We start from the raw sequence: 18,757 nt of genomic DNA on the forward strand, positions 1-18,757 counted from the left end.
CATTACCACTGCTCTTTTATAGCTTTTATAACTGCCCATGCATTGACCTTTACTAAGATGTTTATTTCTTCATGTGGGTTCAAGTTACTGTCCAACATTTTTTCATTTCATTTTTTCATATACCTTTGGGCCTTCATTTCACTCTGCACCTAAGCATTTCTTGCAGGGCAGCTCTACTGGTGACAAACTTCCTTGACTTTTTAAAATCTGGGAATATCTGAATTTCTCCCTCACTTTGAAGGACAGTTTTTCCAGACATAGAATTCCTAATTGACAGGTCTTTTCCTTTTAGCACTTTGCATATATTGGCCCATTGCCTTTTGGCTTCCAAAGTTTCTGATGAAAAATCTGCTGATCATCTTACTGAAGATACCTTGTATGTGATGATTTGTATCTCTCTTGCTATTTTGAAAATTCTTTCCTTTTTTATTGATAATAGATATACATAGTTTCAGGATACATGTGATAATTTAATGCAGTCATATAATTTTTGTTTTTCTTTGAGATGGAGTTTTTTGTCTTGTTGCCCAGGCTGGAGTGCAGTGGCACAATCTTGGCTCACCACAACCTCCACCTCCCGGGTTCAAGTGGTTCTCCTGCCTCAGCCTCCTGATTAGCTGGGATTACAGGCATGTGCCACCATGCCAGGCTATTTTTGTATTTTTAGTAGAGATGGGGTTTCTCCATGTTGGTCAGGCTGGTCGCGAACTCCCGACCTCAGGTGATCCGCCTGCCTTAGCCTCCCAAAGTGCTGGGATTACAGGCATGAGCCACCACGCCCAACCAGTCATATAATTTGTAAAGATCAAAGCACCATACTCAGGATATCTATCACTTTAAATATTTGTCTATTCTTTATGCTGGAACCATTTCAGTTCTTCTAGCTATTTGGAAATATACAATAGATTATTATAAACTATAGTCACCCTACTGATCTGTTTAACACTAGGTCTTACTTCTTTATCAAACCATATATTTATACCCATAATCAACTTCTCTTCATACCCACTTTTCCTCTATCCTTCTTAGCCTCTGGCAACTGTTAATATTTTCTATCTTCACAAGATTTGTATTTTTAGCTCCCACATATGAGTGACAACATGCAATATTTGTCTTTCAGTGCTTGGCTTATTTCACTTAACATAATGACCTCCAGTACCATCCATGTTGCTGCAAATGACAGGATTTCATTCTTTTTTATAGTGAACTTTACACACACACATTCACGTAACAGTTTCTTTATCCGTTGATAGACATTTTGATTGGTTCCATATTTTGACTATTATGAATAGGGTAGCAGTGAACATTAGGAGTGAATATACTCATTTTGATATATTCATTTCCTTTCTTTTGGATATATACCCAATAGTAGAATTGCTGGATCATAAGGTAGTTCTCTTTTTAGTTTCTTTGAGGAACCTCAATACTGTTCTCCATAGTGGCTATACTGATTTACATTTTCATCAACAATATACAAGGGTTCCCCTTTCTCCACATCCTCACCAGCACTCACGATCAAAGCTGTTTCACCGGGGGTGAGATGATATCTTATTGTAGTTTTGATTTGCATTCCTCTGATGACGAGTGATGTTACCATTTTTTCGTATACTTGATGGCCATTTGTATGTCTTCATTTCAGAAATGCTGTTGAGACCTTTTGTCTATTTTTAAATTGGATTTTTTGTTTTTTACTGTTGAGTCGTTGGAGCTCCTTATATATTCTGGTTATTAATTTCTTGTCAGATGAATCGTTTCTAAATATTTTCTCACATTCAGCAGATTGTCTCATCATTTCTTTTATTGTTTCCTTTGCTGTGCAGAAGGTTTTTTTAGCTTGATGTAATCCCATTTGTTTTTTTCGCTTTGGTTGCCTGTGCTTTTGGGGTCTTACACAAAAAGTTTTGGCCACACCAATGTCCTGGAGCGTTTCCCGAGTGCTGTTTTTTTTCTAGTAGTTTCAAAGTTTCAGGTCTTAGATTTAAGTCTGATCCATTTTTACTTGATTTTTGTGCATGGTGAGAGAGAGGTCTAGTTTCATCCTTCTGAGTGTGTTTATCCAGTTTTCCCAGCACCACTGAAGAGACAGTTCTTTCCTCACTGCATGTTTGTGGAGCCTTTGTCAAAAATGAGTTGCTCATAAATGCATGGATTTATATTTGGTTTCTCTATTCTGTTCCACTGGTCTATGTCCCTGTGTCTGTTTTTATGCTGATACCATGCTGATTTGGTTATGATAACTTTGTAGTAAATTTTGAAGTCAGGTAGTGTGATGCTTCCAGCTTTGTTTGTTTGGTTCAGGATTGCTTTGACTATTCGAAGTCTCTTGTGGTTCCATATAAATTTTAGAACATTTTTCCCTTTCTATGAAGAATATCATTGGTACTTTGATAGGGATTGCATTGAATTTGTAAACTGCTCTGAGTAGTATTGTCATTTTAATGATATTAAAGCTGTGAGCATAGATTAGAATACCTTTCCATTTTTTTGGTGTGTCTTCCTCAATTTCTTTCATTGATGTTTTGTAGTTTTCCTTGTAGAGATCTTTTATTTCTTTGGTTAAATTTGGTTGCTAGGTTTTAAATATCATTTATAGCTATTATAAATAGAATTGCTTTATTGGTATCTTTTTCATATTGTTCACTGCTGTTGTATATAAATGCTGCTGATTTCTGTATGTTGATTTTGTATTCTGCAATTTTACTGAATTAGTTTATCAGTTCTAGCAGTTGTTTGGTGTAATCTCTAAGTTTTTCTAAGTATAAGATCATGTTATTTGTGAACAAGGCTAATTTGACTTCTTCCTTTCCAGTTTGGATACCCTTTATTTTTTTCTCTTGCCTAATTGCTCTGGTCAGGATCTTGCAGTATTATATTGAATACAAGTGGCAAAAGTGGGCATCCCTGTCTTGTTCTAGATCTTAGAGGAAAGTCCTCAGTTTCTCCCTGTTCAGGATGATGTTAGCCTTGGGTTTGTCATATATGACCCCTATATTTTGAGGTATGCTCTTCTTATGGCCAGTTTGATGAGGGTTTTGATCATAAAAGGATGCTGAATTTTATCAAATGCTTTTTTGGCATCCATTGAAATAATCATATAGTCTTTGTTCTTGGTTCTGTTAATATGATGTATCATGTTTATTTATTTGCATATGTTGAATCATCCTCGCATCTCTGGGATGAATCTCACTTGATCATGGTGAATCATCTTTTTATTCTTTTTTTTTTTTTTAAACTAGACAGAGTCTTGCTCTTGTTGCCCAGGCTGGAGTGCAGTGGCGCGATCTCAGCTCACTGCAACCTCTGCCTCCCGGGTTCAAGCGATTATCCTGCCTCAGCCTCCCAAGTAGCTGGGATTACAGGCACATGCCACCACGCCTGGCTAAGTTTTGTATTTTCAGTAGAGATGGGGTTTCACCATGTTGGCCAGGCTGGTCTCAAACTCCTTACCTCGCTACCCGCCTCAGCCTCCCAAAGTGCTGGGATTACCGGTGTGAGCCACCGCATCCGGCCAATCATGGTGAATGATCTTTTTAATGTGTTGCTGAAGTCAGTTGGCTAGTATTTCAATGAGAATTTTTGCATCTGTGTTCATCATCTTAGTTTTCCTTTTTTTGTTATGTCCTTCTCCGGTTTTGGTATCAGGGTAATGCTGGCCTCATGGAATTAGCTTGGGAGTATTGGAGTATTCATTCCTCTTCAAAAAAAAAATTTTTTGTTTTTTGAGACAGGGTCTTGCCCTGTCACCCAGGCTGGGTGCAGTGGTGCAATCACAGCTCACTGCAGCCTTGACCTGCTAGGCTCAAGGGATTCTCTGCCTCAGCCACCCAAGTAGCTGGGACTATAGATGTATACCAATATGTCTGGCTAATTTTTTTTCTTCTTTTTTTTAGGTAGACATGGTTTTGCCATGTTGCCCAGGCTGACTCTTCAATTTTTTTGAATTTGCATAAAATTGATATTCGTTATTTAAATGTTTGGTAGAATTCAGCAACAAAGCCATCAGGCCATCTGGGGATTTCTTTCATGGGAGACTTTATTATGGCTTCAATATCACTACTCGTTATTGGTTTATTGAGTTTTCCTATTTCTTCATGGTTCAATCTTGGTAGGTGTATATGTCTAGGAATTTATCCATTTCTTCTAGGTTTTCCAGTTTGTTGGCATATAGTTGTTCATAATAGTCTCTAATGATTCTTTGTATTTCTGTGGTCTCAATTGTTATGTCTCCTTTTTCATTTTTAAAGTTATTTATTTGGGTGTTCCCTCTTTTTCTTTTTTCTTAGTCTAACCAAGGGCTTATCAATTTTTGTATATCATACCTTTTTTTTTTTTTTTTTTTTGAGACGGAGTCTCGCTGTGTCGCCGAGACTGGAGTGCAGTGGTCGGATTTCAGCTCACTGCAAGCTCCGCCTCCCGGGTTTTTACGCCATTCTCCTGCCTCAGCCTCCCGAGTAGCCGGGACTACAGGCGCCCGCCACCTCGCCCGGCTAGTTTTTTGTATTTTTTAGTAGAGACGGGGTTTCACCGTGTTAGCCAGGATGGTCTCGAGCTCCTGACCTCGTGATCCGCCCGTCTCGGCCTCCCAAAGTGCTGGGATTACAGGCTTGAGCCACCGCGCCCGGCCCTTTTTTGTTTTTTTTTTTTTGAGACAGCGTCTTAATCTGTCACCCAGGGTAGAGTGCAGTGGAATGATCATGGATCACTGCAACCCTGAACTCGTGGGCTGAAGCAGTCCTCCTGCCTCAGCCTCCCAAGTATCTGGGTACTACAGGCATGCACCACCATGCCTGGCTAATTTTTTTTTTTTTTTAGAGATGGGGTCTCACGAGTCTTGCTATGTTGTCCAGGCTTGCCATGAACTCCTGCCTGAGGCAATCCTGCTGCCTCGACCTCCCAAAGTGCTAAAATTATGGGTGTGAGCCACCACGCCCAACCCTTGTATTTATATTTAATTTTACCGATGAGTTTTATACCTTCAAATATTTTTCTTTTCTGTTTTTTTGTTTTTGCACTTTAGTGTTTTTTTCTTTTAGATCTAATAACTCAATATTTAGTGTTTCTTGTTAAGACAAGTGATGATGGTGAATTCTCTCTGCTTTCATTTGCCTGGGAAAAACGTATTTGAAGGATAACTTTGCTGAATACAGTACTTTTGGATGGCAGGTTTTTTTTCAGCACTTTAAAAATGTCATTCTACTGCTTCCCCCTGGCCTGTATGGTGTCCATTGAGAACTGCCAGACACATCGGAGTGCCTTTATATGTTATTTGCTGATTTTCTCTTGCTGCTTTTAGGATTCTGTTTGTCCTTGACCTTTGAGAGTCTGATTATTATATGTCTTGAGGTAGTCTTTTTTTTTTTTTTTTTTTTTTTTTTTGAGACGGAGTCTCGCTCTGTCACCCAGGCTGGAGTGCAGTGGCCGGATCTCAGCTCACTGCAAGCTCCGCCTCCCGGGTTCACGCCATTCTCCTGCCTCAGCCTCCCGAGTAGCTGGGACTACAGGCACCTGCCACCTCGCCCGGCTAAGTTTTTGTATTTTTAGTAGAGACGGGGTTTCACTGTGTTACCCAGGATGGTCTCAATCTCCTGACCTCGTGATCCGCCCGTCTCGGCCTCCCAAAGTGCTGGGATTACAGGCTGGAGCCACCGCGCCCGGCCAGAGGTAGTCTTATTTGGGTCAAATCCATTTGGTGTTCTCTAACCTTCCTATACCTGGGTATTTATATCTTTCTCAAGTTTTGGAAAGTTGTTTTTTTTTCTCTCTCTCTTTTTTTTTTTTTTTTGAATAAACTGTCTATCCCTTGCACATGTTCAACTCCCTGTTGAACCTCAATAATTCTTAAATTTTGTCTTATTTTTTCTCCCTCTGTGAAAGAGTGCAGTGGTGCAGTCACACTCACTGCAGCCTCAACTCCTAGGCTCAAACAATCCTCCCATCTCAGCCTCCTGAGTAATTGGGACAACAGGCACGTGCCACCATGCCTGGCTAATTTTTTGTATTTTTTCTAGAGACAGGGTTTTGCCATGTTGCCCAGACTGGTTTTGAACTCCTGAGCTCAAGCAATCCACTCACCTCGGCCTTCCAAAGTACGGAGATTACAGGCATGAGCCACTGTGCCCAGTCGAGTCTTTTTTTTTTGTTTTTAAGACAGTTTCTCACTCTGTCACCTGAGCTAGAGTGCAGTGGTGTGATCACAGCTCACTGCAGTCTCAAACTCCTGGGTTCAAGCAATCCTCCCACCTCAACCTCCTGCATGACTGGGACTACAGGCATGCACCACCATGCCCTGCTAGTGTTTTTATATTTTGTAGAGAGAGGGTCTCACTATGTTGCCCAGGCTAGTCTCGAACTCCTGCCTTCAAGTGATCCTCCTGCTTCAGCCTCCCAAAGTGCTGGGATTACAAGCATGAACCAACTCATTTGGCAAATTTGGTCTTTTGAGGTAATTTTCTGTATCTTGTGAGCAATCTTTGTTGATTCTGATTTTTTAAAGATTTTTTTCTCCTTTATGTATTTTCAAATAGCCTATCTTCAAGCTCAATGATTCTTACCTCTGCTTGATCCATTTTTTCTGTTGAAAGCCTCTAAGGAATTCTTCAGTTCTGCAAACATATTTCTTAGTTCTAAGATTTGTTTGATTTCTTTTTATTATTTCAACCTCTTTGCTCAGTTTATCTGATAAATTTCTGAACTGCTTTTCTGTGTTATCTTAAAGATCACTGAGTTTCCTTAGAACTTCTATTCTGAATTCTTGGTTAGAGAACTTATATATCATCCTCTCATTTAGAGTCAGTTACTGGTTCCTTGCTATGTCCCTTTGGGGAGATGATGATTCCCTGTTTGCTGTTGTTTCCTGTTGATGTGTAAGTCTTTGCATTGAAGAATTAGTCATTTAATCCAGTCTTCTCTGGCTGGCTTGTTTTTGTATTTTATTGGATACATTTGCTTAGAGGCTTTTTGCTGCTGGGTCACTGCCTCGTTTTCAGCTCTAGGTGGAGCCGTAAACCCAGGTTCACCTCAGCTCTTAGTAAACTATCAGAAAGCAGCTCTTCCTGAATGGAGGAGGTCCCCAGGGGGTTTTCCTGGCAGTGTGGGAAGGCTGGCTAGGGGTCCATGCCCAGGGGATCTGTGGGACAGACCTCCTACAGTGTGGTACTTCTGAACAGCCACTCTGCTTTGGCATCTCCTTTTGCTGAGTTACAGAACAGAGATTGCAGAGCTGGGGATGGTAGTCCCACCTGCCTGCTTTGCCTCTGTCTTTCCTCAGGGATATTTCTCCCTTCAGGCACTTGGGATGCTTTCCATGGATTAAGGCAGGGCCGGCCTCCTGCCAGGGAACCCAAGATGGTGGAGAAGCTGAATGTCCACCTCAATTACACTTTTTCCAGTGTAGAAACAGTGAGTTGGAGGAAACGTTTTTGCATGCCTGGTGGTTGTCATAATGTGGGGAGTGTTGTTATGGACTTAGAAATCCAATTGTCTAACCATCTGCTCAGGGTTTTTTCTGGGGTCCTAGGAACTGTCTCCTCTTCATATTTGAGTTCTGAGGTCCTTCTGGTGATAATTTCAGTGCTGTATATTTGTTTTTGTTTTTCTGTTGGGGAGGGGTGGGTACTAAAGTCAGCTTACTTTTATGCCACCATTTCAGAACTGGGTCTTTCACTTTTAAAAGTTTTATTTTAATATGTCTAGGTGTGTGTGTCTTTGAGTTCATCTTACTTGGAGTTCATTTACCTTCTTGGATGTTTGTATTCAAGTCTTTCACCAAATTTGGAGAGTTTTCAGCCATTATCTTTTCAAAATACTCTTGCTACACTTTTCTCTCCTTATCCTTCTGGAATTTCCTGTGTGTGTGTGTGTGTGTGTGTGTGTGTGTGTGTGTGTGTGTCTGCTTGATGGTGTCCCGCAGGTCCTTTAGGCTCTGTTCACTTCTCTTCAGTCTTTTTTCTGTTCCTCAGACTTGATGATTTCCATTGTCCTCTCTTCAGGTTTGCTAATTCTTTCTTCTGCCTGCCAAATCTGCCTTTGAGTCCCTCTAGTGAATTTTTCATTTCGATTATTGTACTTTTCAGTTCGGGGGTTTATGGTATCTTTTTTTCTGTCTCTTTACTGATATTTCCATTTTGTTCATACATCATTATCTTGATGTTCTTCACTTCTTCCTTTAGTTCTTTGAGCATCTTTAAGACAGTTGTTTTAAAGTCTTTGCCATCAGGTCTCTTTCAGGGACTGTTTCTGTTGACTTATTTTTCTTCCTTTGACTGGGCCATATTTTCCTCTTTCTTCATATGTTTTGTGATTTTTTTTGTTGTTGAAAAGTGAATGTTTGAATCTAACAGTGTGGTATCTAGAAATCAGATTCTCCCCCTCCCCTGGGTTCGCTGTTTTTGTTTACTTATTTGATGGTTGTATACTGTGTGTATGCTGAGGATAATATAAGCCTGAGGTATAAATGTAAGGTCTCCTCAAGTCTTTTCTTTTTCTTTCTTTCTTTCTTTTTTTTTTTTGACAGAGTCTCGCTCTGTCACCCAGGCTGGAGTGCAAACAGTGTGATCTCAGCTCACTGCAACCTCTGCTTCCCGAATTCAAGTGATTCTCCTGCCTCAGCCTCCCAAGTAGCTAGGATTACAGGCACCTGCCACCACGCCCCACTGATTTTTGAATTTTTAGTACAGACGGGGTTTCACCATGTTGTCTAGGCTGGTCTCAAACTCCTGACCTCGTGATCCGCCAGCCTCAGCCTCCCAAAGTGCTGGGATTACAGGCGTGAGCCACTGCACCCAACCTCTTTTTTTTTTTTTTAAGACAGACTCTCACTCTGTCACCCAGGCTGGAGTGCAGTGGTGCAATCTTGGCTCACTGCAGCCTCCACCTCCCAGATTCAAGCAATTCTTGTGCCTCAGCCACCCAAATAGCTGGGATTACAGGCATGCGCCACCAGGCCCAGCTAATTTTTTGTATTTTTAGTAGAAACATTGTTTCACCATGTTGGCTAGGCTGGTCTGGAACTCCGACCTCAGGTAATCTCCCTGCCTTGGCCTCCCAAAGTGCTAGGATTACAGCCATGAGCTAGCACTCCTGGCTTCTCAGGTCTTTTCTGAGCCTTCCTCTGGGCATCCATGGGCATTTCTATTTTCCCCTATATGTGTGTTTGTTTTTGAATGTCCTAGTCTTTAATATCTGACTTCTAAAAGGGAAAAAAGCAAAAAGGTAATGGGGGAGGTGCTGGCCCTTTAAATTACCTGGAGGTCACTTTAGCCCAAGGGAGAGGGGCTTGCAACATTGGAGGGAGATATAATAACAGTGGCTCTCAGCCTCTTTGTCTGCACTTCTGTGATCAGAACCAGCAATCAGTGATCAGAGCACAGATCCTTGATATTTGGAGGGTCAGGGTCTTTGTTTCTGCTCACCCTGGCTCCCTCAAGCTATGTGCAGTTTGCTTCGGGAACATGGGCACAGCTGCCTACCATGTGACTGAGAGGTGGGGGATGGGTAGCTGCTACTCTGCTAAGAGCTGAAATTGACCAAAATTAACTACTATTTAATATCCACGCCTTCCCTTAGAAGTTGCAAGCTTCAATAGATTCCAAAATAGTTTCAAAATAGTTACAGCAGGAAGATGTTGCTAATGCAGTTGTTGTCTGGGTGGGGAAGATTGCTGGTGCTTTCTACTCCACCATCTTCCCCCCTCTTAGATTTTCACATGTGTGGTTACATTAAATCCTGATGAGCAGAGAATTTGCCCCAAACATTTCTTGGTATTTTTAGGGAAATGTATATGTTGCAAATTCTAGTCTCCGCTGTGAATAAGTAAAATGTGGTTGTTGCTGTTACATCATTATGTATTTTTCCCTGTTTTTAGATAAACCAGATATTTTCAATCAATGAAAAACGATGACAGATATTTCAGGCACTCTTCAATTAGCTGGCCATAATATGTTTTATATTAAATGAAATGTTTCATAAGCCAAGTACACTTTTAAAATTCATCTCTATCTCACCATACCTCACATGTTACAGTGCTTATGTTGTGGCAAAATAAGACCCAGACTCAAGTTTTTATTTTATTTTATTTTATTATTATACTTTAAGTTCTAGGGTACATGTGCACAATGTGCAGGTTTGTTACATTTGTATACATGTGCCATGTTGGTGTGCTGCACCTATTAACTCGTCATTTACATTAGGTGTATCTCCTAATGCTATCCCTCCCCACTCCCCACCCAGACTCAAGTTTTAGAGTTCCTTATGGTAAGGTTGGCTAGAAGAAGGAATGAGGGCCGCCACACAAACTTGCAAGGCCCCAAAAGACAGTGAGATACATTTTTCTTGAGATACATGAAGTCACAAGCACACTAATCCTGGTGAAATGTTACAACCGTGCAAAGTATTTGGTAGTGTTAACTACTGATGTCCAGAGTTTCCATGAGGAATATAGCTGATATATATATAGATATAGATATAGATATAGATATAGATATTTTTTTAAGATCATGCTGTTTATCTAGGGAGAGTAAAACATCAGTTTGCTAGGGTTTTAACTTTTCTTTCTTTTTCTTTTTTTTTTTGAGATGGAGTCTCACTCTTATCGCCCAGGCAGGAGTGCAGTGGTGCAATGTCGGCTCACTGCAACCTCCGCCTCCTGGGTTCAAGTGATTCTCGCTACTCAGTCGCCCAAGTAGCTGGAATTACAGGTGCCCGCGACCATGCCCGGCTGATATTTGTATTTTTAGTAGAGACAGGGTTTCATCATGTTGGCCAGGCTGGTCTCAAACTCTTTACCTCAGGTGATCCACCTACCTCGGCCTCCCAAAGTGCTGGGATTACAGGTGTGAGTTACTGTGCCCGGCTGGGTTTTAACTTTTCTTAACTGGCAATGTATTTTTTTTGAGACGGAGTATCTCTCTGTTGCCAGGCTTGAGTACAATGGTGCGATCTTGGCTCACTGCAATCTCCACCTCCTGGGTTCAAGCGATTCTCCTGCCTCAGCTTCCCGAGTAGCTGAGATTACAGGTGTGCACCACCACACCCAGCTAGTTTTTATATTTTTAGTAGAGATGGGATTTCACCATGTTGGCCAGGATGGTCTCCATCTCCTGACCTTGTGATCCACCCACCTTGGCCTCCCAAAGTGCTGGGATTACAGGCGTGAGTCACCGTACCCGGCCCCCCTTTTTTTTTTTGAGACAAAGTATTGTTCTGTTGCCCAGGCTGGAGTGCAGCTGTGTGATCACAGCTCATTGCAGCCTCATTGACCTCCTGGGCTCAATTGATCCTCCCACCTCAGCCTCCTGAGTAGCTGGGCCTACAGGCATATACACTACACTCGGCTAATTTTTGCCTTTTGAGTTTTTTTTCCTGATAGAGATGAGATTTTGCTATGTTGCCCAGGCTGGTCTCAAACTCTGGGCTGAAGTGATCTGCCTACCTTGGCTCCCCAAAGTATTGGAATTACAGGTGTGGGCCACCACACGTGGCCTAAGGCCTAATTGGCAGTCTTCATGTCATAGATCTTCATCTCTTATGGGCAGGGCTGGCTTCATGGACATGTAATTTGTGCTCTTAGAAACACCTAGTGCTTGATGTAATATTCTTCTGTTACCCTTGTGAAATTCTTAATAAATTATAAACAAAGGCCTCTGCATTTTCCTTTTCACTGGACCCCGCAAATTGTGTCACTGGTCCTGATTATGGGAGCTGATTTCATCATCCTTGACCATAGCGTATGAGCTAAAGCATGGTTTTCACAGGATAAACTATGGACCAGGCAAGGGCGGTAGTAAGTCAAAGGAGCTTCTGGCCAACACCTTTTATTTCTAACAGAGACTGAACTTGGTATGGTAGGCAAGGGAAAGCAAGGGCATAGTTTAGAAGCAGGCCAGGGCTACTGACAGCTAGAGATTCTCCATTAATAACAGCAGCAGCTGCTGGTACTCCTGCTACGCCCACCACCATTTCAAGTAGCTAAAATATCTGCCAGGCTTTGGCTTAGTGCTTCATGTTCATTATTTCCTTTAACTTAATCTTCTCAACAACCTACAAAATGAGTATTATTTTTATAGATGAAGAATCCGAAGTTACCGGTAATTAAGTTGCCTACAATTACAGCAACATTCACTGTCCTACTCACTTAAAAAGAGTCAGTCTATCTTGTCTTGTTAAAATTGGATGTGAATCACTGATATACCTCCTTTAAAAGATGTATTGGCAGGGCAAGGGCCATAGACTAATGCTTCTTTAGTTTTTTTTTTTCTACTTTTTTACTTTTATGTATGATTGTAGATAGTATCGTTTCGTACAGTACCTTTTGGAGACATTTTCTTTCGTTTTTTCTCCACGGATGCTATCTGGACAGTATAAAAATACTGGAAATGTTTTCCAAGAAGAAATATGTATACCCTCTTTCTCTCAGAAGATGTCAGTAGACAGTCCTATCTGTTTTTTAAACCTCAGCCAAAATAACATTTAGTTCATTGATTATTTCTGCTATTATTGTTTTCTTGGTTTTTGTGTGTGATTGTATTCCACCATAATTTTAAAAGACTATCCAGCCAGGCATGGTGGCTCATGCCTATAATCCCAGCACTTTGGGAGGCCAAGGCAGATGGATCTCTTGAGGCTAGGAGTTCAAGATCAGCCTGGGCAATGTGACAAAATCCCGTCTCTGCAAAAAATACAAAAATTAGCCAGGCATAGTGGCGCATACCTTTAGTCCCAGCTACTGGGGAGGCTGAGGTGGGAGGATCACCTGAGCCTGGAGGTGGAGGTTGCAGTGAGCTGAGATCACACCACTGCACTTCAAACTGGGTGACACAGCAAGACCCTATCTCAAAACAAAAAAAGATTATCCATGTGTTCTGTTTTAATTTTGCATTGAGATGTAGTTTTCACAAGTTTAGAAATACAGAAATCTCATTCTGGGCTAACCCTAATCATGCGTCTTGCAGGAAAGCGTCTCTAGCAGCTGATGTCCCCAGACTTGGATATAGTTCTTCATCCAGTCACAAGTACATCCCCCGGAGGGCAGTGCTTTATGTACCTGGAAATGATGAAAAGAAAATAAAGAAGATCCCATCCCTGAATGTAGATTGTGCAGTGCTCGACTGTGAGGATGGTGTGGCTGCAAACAAAAAGGTAATGGCATGATTTTAGTATGAGAAAAAGAAAGGGATTGAAATTTGCTTCTCTTCCAAATAGTGACATGGCCCACAATTTGGAAAGATTCTACCGTACTCATCTTTTGTTGATTATTAACAATTCTTTGGCCTACTTTTATATAGGTTCTAAATGTGTATCTCTTTTCTCTGAGAGAAAGGAAGAATCCCACCAAAATGTATTTTAAAATCATGACCTTCAGTATATGAGACTGTGTGTATGTATAGATAAAAAGATAGACAATCAATTTTGGCCATGATATTTGCTGGTCTAAGTAAATGAGTGACATCAGGGGTCCCCAATCCTCAGGCCATGGACCAGTACAGGCCACAGTACAGGCCTGTTAGGGACTGGGCCAGACCCCAGGAGATGAGCCGTGGGTGAACAAGCGTTATGGCCTAAGCTCTGCCTCCTGTCAGATCAGCAGTGGCATTAGATTCTCAAGGAGCGCGACCCTGTTGTGAACTGCGCATGTGAAGGATCTAGGTTGCACGCTTCTTATAAGAATCTAACTAATGCCTGATGATCTGAAGTGGAACAGTTTCATCCGAAACCATTGCACCGCCCCACCTCCCATGGAATAATTACCTTCCACAAAACAGGTGTCTGGTGCCAGAAAGGTTGGGGACCACTGAATTAGATAATTCTAAAATTGTGGTGTCAGATTTTCAGACTGATAAAATGCAACTAGGAAGTTATTTCTTCTTACCACCAGGTATACTGAGTAGTGGTCTTCTCTCTTCTGGGATATGTATCAAGAGAATAAAACATAGCTTTTCATGGATAAATCACCATTTTCTCCACTTAATTGACGGGAAATGACACCTAGAACCTTAGTGGTTGTCTGTAGCTTCTGGCTTATTTCCTTATGGCCTGACTGAAGAGATGAGCCTTAGAAAATATACGATTCGTAGGCCAGATGAGGTGGCTCATGCCTGTAGTCCCAGCACTTCGGGAGGCCAAGATAGGAGCATCACTTGAGCTCAGGAGTTTGAGACCAGTCTGGGCAACATAGCAAAACCCCGTTTCTACCAAAAAGAAAAGAAAAAAATTAGCCAGGTGTGGTGGCGTGTACCCGTAGTCCCAGCTACTCAGGAGGCTGAGGTGGTAGAATCACTTCAGCCCAAGAGTTTGAGGCTGCAGTGAACCATGATCATGCTACTGCACTCCAGCTGGGGCAACAGAGTGAGACCCTGTCTCCAAAAAAGTTTTAAAAAACCAAAATAACCAATTTGTAAATAGGTACAAAAGACTCTTACTGCTTGATTGTATAGTAGTTGCTTTTTATTTTGTTTTGCTCAACTTTGTTTTCTATGTTTTTCTAATGAACATGGATTCATTCAGTAATTCATTGAGATATATAAATCATTATAACAATAACTTACATTTGCTTGGAACTTTTAACGTTAAAAACATGAGTTCGCTTGACCTTTATCTATCCAGGCCCCAGACAATGAGGCTGGGCGGGGAATGGGTCGTGGGAGGGGGGATGAGGGAGCTGGCTCTCTGGATTTATGCCTACTTGAAAGTTTCTCGCCCCAGGTGACCTGAAACAACGTGGCTGAACTATACAATTTTCTGGATTAATTGCTTTTTCTGGAGTTTCCAGCAAATATTTGCCTTAATTTTAAAGAAAAAATTTAATTTCCAGTATCTTCCTAATGGTCAAACTAAGGCTTTCTAAGTATTTGGAAAAGGATTAGAATGAGCCTGTGGAATCTAAAATGTCTACTCAACATCTTTGGCATGTGCCAAGGAAAATACTATTAATCTTTCTCCCAGAGATTAAAGTAAATAGGCCTTTTTCTGAAGGCTATAATGTGATTTCAGTATGCTCCTTCCTATACCTCATGTAGTGCACTCCAAGATTAGATGCTAAATTGTAATTCCAGTTCTGTGTGACCCAGGGCAATTCACTTTACTTCTTTGCCTTAATTTCTTATCTATACTGTAGGGATGACAATATCTTCTTTTGTCAGGACAGGGTTTATTATGAGAAAAAAGTTGATAAAGTACCTGGGAGTAGCTTGATTTCCTATAGGAAATAGATTAGATAAATCCTGTAGTAATCACGATTAGAGGGGAATTTATTTTAGCATTGTAGCACAGTGAGCCATTAGGTGCCCTGATAAACGTCTAATTATAGTTCTTCACAAATCTTGAGGCTGTCCTCCAATACCCACCTGAGAATGTTTTCTGCCACTCAAATGAGTTGGAAATAGAGTCTGTTTCTGCTTTACATTTCCTTATTGTTTATCTGGGTTCCAAAGCCATCCTTATCTCCATAGTAGTAGCAGCTGTGCTACCACTTAGGAGAAACGTGAGGAGGAGCAGGGAAAGAAGAGTTGATGATGGGCAAGCAGTGCCCGCCATCTTGAAGTACGTATGTCCGCATAGTGTCTTTATTAGGACATTTTCATTCTTCTAATGCAGCTGGACATTGCAATGTGCTAGACACACTGTTTTAGGCATACTAAGCTTAGAGGCAGCTAAAAGGTCATTAAAAAAATTTTTTTTGGTCGTTCTGTTGCCCAGGCTGGGGTGCAGTGGTATCATCATAGCTCTTGCAGCCTCCAACTCCTAGGCTCAAGCAGTCCTCCCACTTCAGCTTCCTGAGCAGCTGGGACTATAGGCACCCACCACCATACCCAGCTAATTGTTTTATTTTTGTAGAGATAGGATCTTGCTGTGTTGCCCAGGCTGGTCTTGAACTCCTGGACTCAAGTGATCCTCATGCCTCGGCCTCCCAAAGTGCTGGGATTACAGGCATAAGCCATGATGCCTGGCCAAAATTCACTTTTTTATCCATAGAAACTTCTGGAAAGCCAAGCTGGTCTTTGTTTAAAATAATAATATCCCGGGCATGGTGGCTCACGCCTGTAATCCCAGCACTTTGGGAGGCCGAGGCAGGCGGATCACAAGGTCAGGAGATCGAGACCATCCTGGCCAACATGGTGAGACCCCTTCTCTATTAAAAATACAAAAAATTAGCCGGGCATGGTGGCGGGCGCCTGTAGTCTCAGCTACTCAGGAGGCTGAGGCAGAAGAATGGCGGGAACCCGGGAGGCAGAGCTTGCAGTGAGCCGAGATCACACCACTGCACTCCAGCCTGGGTGACAGAGTGAGAGTCTGTCTCAAAATAATAATAATAATAATAATCTTGGCCGGGTGCAGTGGCTCACATCAGTATTCCAGCACTCTGGGAGGTCAAGGCAGGTGGATCACTTGAGGCCAGGAGTTCAAGACCAGCCTGGGCAACATGGCAAAACTTCATCTCTACTAAAAATACAAAAAATCAGCCGGGTGTGGTGGCCCACACCTGTAATCCCAGCTACTCAGGAAGCTGAGGCATAAGAATCGCTTGAAGCTGGGAGGTGGAAGTTGTAGTGAGCTGAGATTGCCCCACTGCACTCCAGCCTGGGCGACAGAGCAGGACTCTGTCTCAAAAAAAAAAAAAAAAAAAAGTTATTTTTTTCTTACAATCTCTATCTAGGACTTAATTTTATCTCACATATTTCATATCATAGCCCTAGCCTGTCAAGGTCTTTTTGGATTTTGATTTCATTATCCAACATTTACATCATCTGAGAATTTGACGTGCACATCATATGAAAATTTAACAAGTTTCTGGGAAATCTTGAAGAGGTTGGGGCCAAGTGCTGCCCAAGCATGCCACGAAAGACTTCTTTTCCAGTTTATTGAACAGAGATGTACATAGTGCTGACGAAATGCTGGGTGCTGTAATTTACATGACAAGCCAATGAGGTGCTATGAGTACATTCCTTTTACAAGTAAGGAAACTGAGGCACAGAGCTATCCAGTTCATGAATTTATTTATTTATTTTTTCACAGATGGAGTTTTGCTCTTGTTGCCCAGGCTGGAGTGCAGTGGCTCGATCTCGGCTCACTCACTGCAATCTCCGCCTCCTGGGTTCAAGTGATTCTTCTGCCTCAGCCTCCCGAGTAGCTGGGATTACAGGCATGCGCCACCATGGCTGGCTAATTTTGTATTTTTAGGAGAGATAGGGTTTCACCATGTTGGCCAGACTAGTTTCCAACTCCTGACCTCAGGTGATCTGCCCACCTCGGCCTCCCAAAGTACTGGGATTACAGGCATGAGCCACCGCACCTGGCCGAGAATTTTCTATGTTACAAGTACTGTATTACATATATTGTTATTTACATACCTTATCTCATTTACATATGTTATCTTATTCAATCCTTATAGCAATGTTATGAAATATGTACAAGGTCACATTGCCATTAAATAGCAGAACCAAGATTTGAATTTCCTGGAATTTTTGCCAGGAATCAGCCTCCAACTCACCTGCTCGTGTATGTCCTAATCCACCTTTTTCATCTTTCTTGGAAAGCGAGTGCCTTGGCTTCTTTTTATCTTTTGTCAGCTTTCTGTTCTCCATGATCTCTCAAAGGTAACTGACAGGAGCTCTGTGTTCCCACCTGCAGACTCTTTCAGTGTCCTGGGATTGGGAATGTCATCCATTTAGACCTGGAGCTTCAATTCACTGGAAAGTCCAGATAAGCCTGAAACTTCTCAAATATCTCATATTCCCTTTTCTTTCTTGAAGTCACCTCTTAATCATGTTTCTTATTTGAATATTATTCTCTTGATGGAGGACATAGAGACCATTTTTAGTGAGTTTATTTCTCAGTAAGAAGAAATCCATATTAAAACTCTTAATTTCAGATTATCTAGTTAGAGTCTGGCTAAACTGAACCATTATTGCCTAATTCAGCTTTCTTGGCATTATTGAAACGTAGTCACTTCATTTTATATCTCATTTTTTTTTATTAATAGACTAATTCCATATTTCATTTGATTGACTCTGTGAAGTATGGGCTTATAATGAAAACAATAGGAGTTTCCACAAAGCAGTTTATAAGTATATAATACCTTCCAGCAGGCTCTAATCCTGTCCTGCTAATCCAATTTGTATTTAAGTAGCTCCTTCATGTCAAGGATGGCACTACCAGCTCACCTTCCCAAGCACGGATGATAAGACTGCCTCCACTCCCTCTTATCTCCTCCTTTTCATTGTTAAATGTATGAGGAGGTGTGGGGCTGTCTAAGCCACTGCTTGCTGGGCCGCAGTAAAATATGCCAAGTAATGCATCGATTTCTGATGTAACTCCATGACACTGGGTGAGGCCAAGAAAGTAGGTGCCGAGGAGGAAGAGGCATGATTCCACGGCTGCCATTTCAGTTGAATAAATATTTAGGCAATTCTTTAAATTTATTTAAACAATTCTTTAAATAAATACTTTAAATACTTAAATTTAAATACCTAATCAATACTTAAATAAATACTGAGTACTTACTCCACTAGTTGCCATGTCAGGCGGGAGGGACACAAAAATGGTGGCAGATCCCCAACCTGGAGGAGACACAAGCTGGTGGTGAGAGTGGCAAAAAGTAAATAGCTATGATCCAGAAAAATAGGTCTATGAGAACATATTCCTTTTTTAATCATTTAGGTCTGAGTGAGTTTTTTTTGTTTTTGTTTTTTTGGGAAGAGGTCTCACTGTTGTCACTTGGGCTGGAGTGCAATGGTATGATCTTGGCTCACTGCAACCTCCGCCT

The 18,757-nt window shown here is 41.5% G+C and overlaps 1 protein-coding gene across 2 annotated transcripts in view; it reads left to right on the forward strand.

The window, feature by feature from the left end:
* CLYBL (citramalyl-CoA lyase) overlaps positions 1 to 18,757 on the forward strand; it is a 278,492-nt gene that overhangs the window by 148,760 nt on the left and 110,975 nt on the right. For both annotated transcript variants that reach the window (XM_050765996.1, XM_050765997.1), the window contains exon 2: positions 12,948 to 13,134. In XM_050765996.1, the coding sequence (XP_050621953.1) occupies positions 12,948 to 13,134 (187 nt within the window). The remainder of the gene's footprint in view (positions 1 to 12,947; positions 13,135 to 18,757) is intronic.

This window comes from Macaca thibetana, chromosome 17 (assembly GCF_024542745.1).
Source record: "Macaca thibetana thibetana isolate TM-01 chromosome 17, ASM2454274v1, whole genome shotgun sequence".
NCBI classification, from domain to species: Eukaryota; Metazoa; Chordata; class Mammalia; order Primates; family Cercopithecidae; genus Macaca; species Macaca thibetana.